The sequence below is a fragment of the Salvia splendens genome, chromosome 12 (assembly GCF_004379255.2).
Source record: "Salvia splendens isolate huo1 chromosome 12, SspV2, whole genome shotgun sequence".
Taxonomy (NCBI): Eukaryota; Viridiplantae; Streptophyta; class Magnoliopsida; order Lamiales; family Lamiaceae; genus Salvia; species Salvia splendens.
This window is the reverse complement of record NC_056043.1, coordinates 8142682-8149858: the sequence shown is the minus strand read 5'-3', so window position 1 is coordinate 8149858 and position 7177 is coordinate 8142682. Positions and strand designations below refer to the sequence as shown.

General features: G+C 37.3%; 1 protein-coding gene across 1 annotated transcript; it reads left to right on the top strand.

Moving 5' to 3' along the window:
• The first annotated feature begins 1891 nt into the window (after window positions 1–1891).
• Window positions 1892–6254, top strand: LOC121758243 (E3 ubiquitin-protein ligase MARCHF2-like). The gene is made up of 6 exons (XM_042153663.1): window positions 1892–2322; window positions 4815–4949; window positions 5028–5064; window positions 5460–5516; window positions 5614–5728; window positions 5809–6254. Exons 1-6 carry the CDS (start codon window positions 2114–2116, stop codon window positions 5937–5939), a joined length of 684 nt encoding a protein of 227 aa, XP_042009597.1. The 5' UTR covers window positions 1892–2113; the 3' UTR covers window positions 5940–6254.
• Window positions 6255–7177: the final 923 nt, after the last annotated feature.

Genomic DNA, 7177 nt, shown 5'->3' with positions numbered 1-7177 from the left:
TGTATTAAGAAAATCAACTTGCGGAAACACATGATAGTTAACTTAGTTTGAACTTGCCGAAGAGTTTGATGTGAATTCTGTAAAAATCATGGATTAAATATGCCCGGTCAATGGATTTTGACCAAATAATAAATGTGACGAGACATTTAATTTTGTGAAATTAAATGACATAGCGTCGATCTACATTTTACGTAGATAAATGTAGTATATTCACTTTCTCAAATCCGATTTCCGGTGAGTGAGAAATAGTGGATTAAAGTTGGGCATAACTAGCTTTTAATTAAAGCTTGGAGTTGGAGCTTAGGGAATAATTAACTAGTGTTAATTATCCCACATTGGAGGATTAACACATCTTTTAATGTGTTTAAATTAAGTGACTTTATGTTACTTAATAATTATAGTTGACCAAGATGGGTGAAAGGAGCCCACACGCGCGCACACGCGCGCGCCGCCGCCCGCCCGAGCCCGAGCCCGTGCCCGCGGTCCCGGTCCCGATCTCGGACTTGGACGTCTTTGGGCTTGGTGCTTGGGCTTGTCCCTAGCCCAAACTTAATCTTTTTATACCACCGCAGAGTCAACAATCCAAGTGGCTTGACACGTCATCAAGCGTGGCACAGTCAGAGCTGCCACGTGAGAAAAGCACACGCTCCACACGCGAAAGGCACACTCCTGCCACACGCTCGTCCTGCCACACGCAGCACACGCTCCACACGCGAAAGGCACACTCTTGCCACACGCTCGTCCTACCACACGCTCGTAACCGTCGGCGGTTACGAATCTGCCATGATGAGCCTTCATGGTTTGGTTGACCCTGCATGGTGGCTTGGCCTATAAATAGGCTAGCCATTCCACCGCATTAGACACTAATTCACAAGCATAACAACATAAGCACTCTCCCTCTCTCTGCATTGTCTTTCTGTCGAAGCTCTGCCCTCTCCTCCATCCCGTTAGCCGGAGCTCTGCTGATAGCGGTGCTGCTTCACCAGAGACGTAGCCGTTTTACCTTTGGGGACGACACGCCAAACCGAGAGCACTACCGGGACGTATCTCGTCTTGCGGGAAGAGGTCTCCTCTACTCGGCTAACAACTGTTTCACGGTTAATCTGTTTCGAATTTCAGTTGTAATTTCATTTAGTTCAGTTTCCATTTTGTATTCCTTCTTTTGGGTTGTATTACGCCCGCTTTTTATCTCTTGTAAGAAGAAGAAACCAACAAATTCCTAGTATTAAGTGAGCAAATACGTGAATATAAATTAGTTTTGAAATTATAAAACTCAAGCTAAAAGAGAACCAATCAATCAAAATTGGAATTATAAGCGAATAATAAGTGATAATAATAATTCATCTTAGGGTATCCACTATAAGGGCAGGCCGCCCCGCCGAGCTATAGTGGAGCGAGAGGCCGCCCCGAGCCGGATGCCATTTCCGGGGCGGAACGCCCATCGGCGAGTTTAGTGCGAGGACGTGCCGGAGGGGCGATAGGCGAGCCGGCCGCCCCCTTGATTTTTTTTTTAATTTTTGATATTTTTTGAGAGAGAGAGGAGGGGAGAAGGAAGAAGGAAGGAGGATTTTTTTTAATACACGTTTTTTATTATTATTGATTTAATTGGTTATAAAATTCGGGGCTATTGGAAATGTCTGCCTATAGTGACAGAAACCTTTTTTTAGGCGCGGACAAAAAAACTGGAATTATGGACAAATAAGGGGACGGAGCTATTCGGAGTGGATACTCTTAATACCTCATCTTACTACTAGGATTCACACTTCTATAAAAATATCCGAATCTGAATAAATTAAAATAAATTTCAATCGTCAAAGTTTGGGTTGGAAAAATTAAATCAAACCAAAATAAATGCAAAAAATAAATGAAATACCGAATAGGAGTGAAGGAAAGAGTAAATTCCAAACCTTTTTCCTTCTGTCCTTTCTCTTGAGCGATGTAAATTCCTCAACAAACTCTCAGCTACTCAGATTCTCTTCTGCTTCCTTTACCTTTTTCTCTTCCCCTTTTTTGCATTCCTCCCAAATCCGAGCAGCTAACTTCGTTTCTCCAATTCTGAGAGCAGTCAATCGGCTTTCAATCCGTTTCTCACGCTAATTGCCGGTTTTGTTAAATGCGGAATGGTGGTACTGCAACTATGGTTGGTGAATTTCCTGATGCCGACATCGAGAAGCAGCAGAACGGCGGCGGTGTACCGGAAAATGCGGCCGTAGGTCAATCTCAGGACTTGGCTGAGAAAGTAATTGATGTGGTGGTCGTCGATTGCGCCAACAAAGGTGAATCACTGCCCGACAGAGATTCGAATACTCATGAAGAGTGCAGGTATGTATATATCTTATTCTGCTCAAGTACTACGTAATTGATTACTCCTATTATACTGAAATTTAGGATTGAATTACTGGAATGGGTATAGTTGTCACTAGACTTGGTCTGCCTGAGATCGAGAAGTTAGATAAAGGCATATCAGAAATTAAGAAATAAGGAATGTGTGTATCTGTGCTACAATCTACGTGCTTGATTAAACGACAAATTCTTCCGTTTGATTTTTGTCATTGATGACATTTTAAATTATTTTTTAGCATCCCATTGAGGATAAAGTGAGAACTGAATTGTTTGTAGTCAATATATATAATTCTCATTTTTTATCCTCTGCCTGTCTGTATGCTCCAAGAATAATGGTCTCATAACCTAGTTCAAATCCAAGGGCTCTCAAGGACCAACTGTAGCAAATGATGGTGAACTGCATATTCATTATTCAGGAGAACTAAACCTACCGAGTCACTGTGTGGCCTAAAAAAATCGTTGTATTTACTAAGATAATCGAGTACTGCCATGAAATTTGAAGTCCAGCTCCAGTTTAAAATTCTTCAAGCCATTGTCGAGGATTTTAGATCAATCAAATCCCTGGTTACTATTATATTCTTATCTGAATCCTCCATCAATTCAAATTCTTCCATCCATTTACAGCCTGAGAGATGAAATCAGTCTGGTGACATCAACGTGCAGCATAAATCTCTAGCTCGAAATCCCCACATGTCACTATCTTTCTCCACCTAGACTATTTCTGTTACTGATTTGGATCTCTTTAGTATCTGTTCTATGGGATAGCAAGTCTAGATACTTTAGGCTTTTATTACGGACCGATCATATGTGTAACTGATGCTTTTAAGGAAACACTGATAATAAAATTACTTGCAAAAAGTGCAAATGATATTTATGGTTTTCTTCGATGGAAGGTTGTGTGATAGTAAATCAAAGTAAAAACTCTTGAGGAAAAAAACCATGGTTATAATATATGTGCTCTTATAAAGTTTAATTTAAGAATTCAATCTTTGGCCAGAAGAACGCATGTGGACCAAATGTGAAGAGAACATGTGGAACCAAAATATTGACTGTAGCTCTTGCCCTGTTTTGTTGTCGTTGAAATTCCATATGTTCATCTACTCAAAGTTTGCAAGAGTATATATCAATTGGTGGCAGTATCTATAAACAGCAGTGTCTTTTTGAGTTCTTTGCGATTGGAAGCACAATTTCTTACTTATTGTTGGAGTATTTGGACTTTTTGGTTATTTGTGAGTATGAGTGCTAAGATTATAGTTGTATAATTTGACAAAATCAATGTTTTGGTTGTATATTTGAGGAATCAATGTTTTGGTTGTATATTTGAGAAATCAATGTTTTGGTATAAAAACATGCATATTGTGCAATGATGAAAAAACTTAAAACTCACTAGAAGTTACTATCATGAAATTCTATGGAGGTGTTTAATGAGATATGGGAGAAAATATTGGATACATTTTATGCAAGTTTATTTATATACTACTTTTTCTTTTTTAATTTCATTCATAACTCACAAGGCAAAAATGATCAGGAATCCAGTTGCATCTGTTAAGAAGACTACCAGATGCAGTGGTCCTGTTCGCCTGGAGCGGCTTGAGAAATTGAAATTATATAAACTCTGTAGATGTCTTATTCTGCATGATCTCATCTCTTGATTTCTACTTTACTTTAGTACATTGAGTGGTGATCTTTTTAGTTCCGACACTTGAAAAATATTCAGAGAATATTTCTGTTTATACCTATTGGGGCTTAACATGGAGTTTTTGCTCCACTCGAAACCCTAGGATTTTCATTAATCAAAATCTCTGTTAAAACAGCGAATGAATAACATTAGATGATAGGTGCACCAGTGCATCCAGTCATCCACTATTCAAATTATTGCCATTCATGGATATGGCCAAAAAAAGAAAAAAACTTTATAGACTTCAACATCATGTACCAATGGAAATTTAGTCTCATATTTGGCATTTGCCTTTGAAGGGCTAATTGGGCTATATAGGTTCCAGTTTCCTTATTAATCATAAGATTCCAGCCAAGGCAAGCAATTAAATAAGAAGAATCTACCTCTTCATGAATAAAGAAAACTGATTATTGTGATGTTGGTGAAGTTAGAATAGTACTCATTCCGTTCTCCACGGGTATCTCTAGCTGATGTGTGGTTACTCGTAAACTGAAAAGTATAATTATCATATGAAGATGGGTGAAACTTTTTTATATATCTGATGCGCACCTTTTAGTCTTGTGTGTGGAAATGCTTATTTTGGGTACTTCATTTATATTTATGAGATTGTTAAAGGTGCATGATTATGTTTTCTCATGGCAGAAACAATTTCATATCTTCTCTCTGTTCAGGGATCATATATTCTGGCTGCTTTTGTTAAATACTACCTTGAGATATTTAGTATGATTACTTATTTTAACTGAAGAATGCAGAAAACATTCTAAATTGATTTATTGATGCTTTTGTGTTATAGGGTTTGCCAGGATGAAAATGAAGAAGCCTTGATCACTCTTGGATGTCTTTGTCGGGGCGGTCTTTCAAAAGCACACCACTCATGCATAGTGAAGTGGTTTAACACTCGAGGTTCAAATAAGTGTGAGATATGCCAGTTAAGTGTCCGAACTTTACTGATGGTTTTAGCTTATTCTATAACGGATGATAATGAACCTCCGCATTTCTCATGTAGGCAAGTAGCTGCTAATGTAATACCTCCTGATCCTCAGGCAAGCGTCGGTCAATTTAGTTTTAGATGCTTTAGATTTTGATATGGAATTCTGATCGATCAATATGCGCTCTCTTCTTTGCTTTTGTACGTGCTGTGATTACTTTCATGATGTGTACTCAATTCTCAACGGAATTACAGTTTGAATTGGTTTTATTTTGTTATTCTAGGCTATGGTAAAAACCTTGGTATCTGTGAACTTACAACTATGTTTTGCTTAGTGAGGCAAAAGAAAATTGCCAGTTAATATACGGCTTTCCGTAATAAAATTATGGCTGAGCAGACATAATTTATGCTTTTGATACTGGTTCTGGAATTCTATATTCGTTGCGGAAGGATCATAAACCTTGCTTATGATGTGAACCTATCTCTGACTTGATTATTTACGCGTGACAGACTAGTTACTGGGTTTGGACAGTTGATCCAGCCTTTAGAGGCCAAGATCGTCAAAGGGTGCGGAAACATTCTTATAATTTCTATGTAGTAGCTCTAACATCTCATTTCTTGTCGAAAACCACTACTGAATAACTGATTTTTTACTTGATAACAGGGATGCTTTAGTCCTCTTTGGGTGGCATTCTCCATTCTTGTTGGTGGTCTTTTGCTAGACGTGCTGATCTCCGTAACCCTCGGTGTTTCTGCCCTCCCAGTTAACATCATCATTGGTACAACTTTGTCATGCTATAGGATTAAGTCTGACCAAACTTAATGTGCATGTTTATGAAATGTGAATTATGATATGCAGGAGTGATTGTTGTGCTCGGACTTGGAACTGCTCTTCGACTGGGGCTAGAGTTTTGTCAAGAGTGGAATGTAAGAAGAGTGGTGCAACGGGTGGAAGCAAACGCCACTATTGGGTACCATCCCGCACTGTAAGCCAGACTCGTAACCTGCATATTTTATGAGCGGATGTGTTGTGTCTTAAGTTAACAAAAAAAAAGATCCAAGTAGGAGGCTCCTCGAGAGATTTATAGTTCATCTTGCTTCTACTGCTGAGTTGCTGTATATATTATTATACTGTCACTGATTCTTTGTGAATGCATAGTGAATGATTGCAGTATGTAGTTGTACTGATATTTTAGGCATCACTAACAGAATGCAACAGCTTCAAAAGTTAAAAGTTGTGATTCGGGACTAATTTTATAAATCAAAGTAATGTAATACAATGGCATAGCTTCCTTTTTTGTTCAACATATACTACTGAAATTTAGTCGATATTGAATTTTCAAATTGCTTTGGAGCTTTCAATGTTGTTTATGTTATTTTCTAATTTAGTTTTAAATGAAATGTGAGTGAGATAAGTTAGAGAAATTCAATGTTCTATTACCATTGATAGTAAAAATAATCTGAGACTTTTATTCGTGGACGGACTAAAATGGATAAACGGGGCTTTTGTTCTCGAATGGACCTATTGGCTTACGGATGGAGTAGTAATTAAACACAATGCAGGAGTATAATTTTTTCAATTGAAATTCGAATACCTTTTTGGCCCTTTTGACGACTGCAAAATCAGAGGTGGTTTGTAATTGAATCAATTTTGGCCATTGAATTTCGGATACCTTTTTGGCGACTGCAACATCAGATTTTATTCATTATTTTTGCAATCGAAAATATTGTCGGAAAATTAAGTGTTGTCATTTTGATTGGAAGCACTTCAAGTTTTATAAACGGCTTACAACCGCTCTTGTCCAAATCCTGCTTCATGTATGTGAAAATTTACAAGTACACCACCCGGGTTATATCGCAAAAATCAAATACTCTTGGATCATAACTATTCTTCTTCTAATTTTCGATAATTCACTCATCTCAACGCATAACGAGACTTATATTTATAAAATATTACTATAAAATATTCAATTGAGAGAATTTTAGAATAGATATATGGAGTACGTAAATTTAAACGCGATTATATATAAGTAATATTAAATTTGAAAATATGATAATGGTTAAGAATGAACGCTCGATAAATTCTGAATTATTGAATGAGAATATGTTATAATAGATCTTAATATTAAAAAATATAATTTGAGATTTATAAATTAAAAATGAAACACGCTTTTAATAATTTTTACGAATGTTTTGCAATTCTAAACTTCAATTTTCCTATTCGGTTA

What these genes read in the sequence shown, in the direction of transcription:
- LOC121758243 (XM_042153663.1), top strand. Translation starts at nt 2,114, where the DNA reads ATGCGGAATGGTGGTACTGCAACTATGGTTGGTGAATTTCCTGATGCC. An exon ending in TAATACCTCCTGATCCTCAG is followed by an intron (nt 5,065 to 5,459) that starts GCAAGCGTCGGT and finishes TACGCGTGACAG; the next exon opens with ACTAGTTACTGGGTTTGGAC. An exon ending in GAGGCCAAGATCGTCAAAGG is followed by an intron (nt 5,517 to 5,613) that starts GTGCGGAAACAT and finishes ACTTGATAACAG; the next exon opens with GGATGCTTTAGTCCTCTTTG.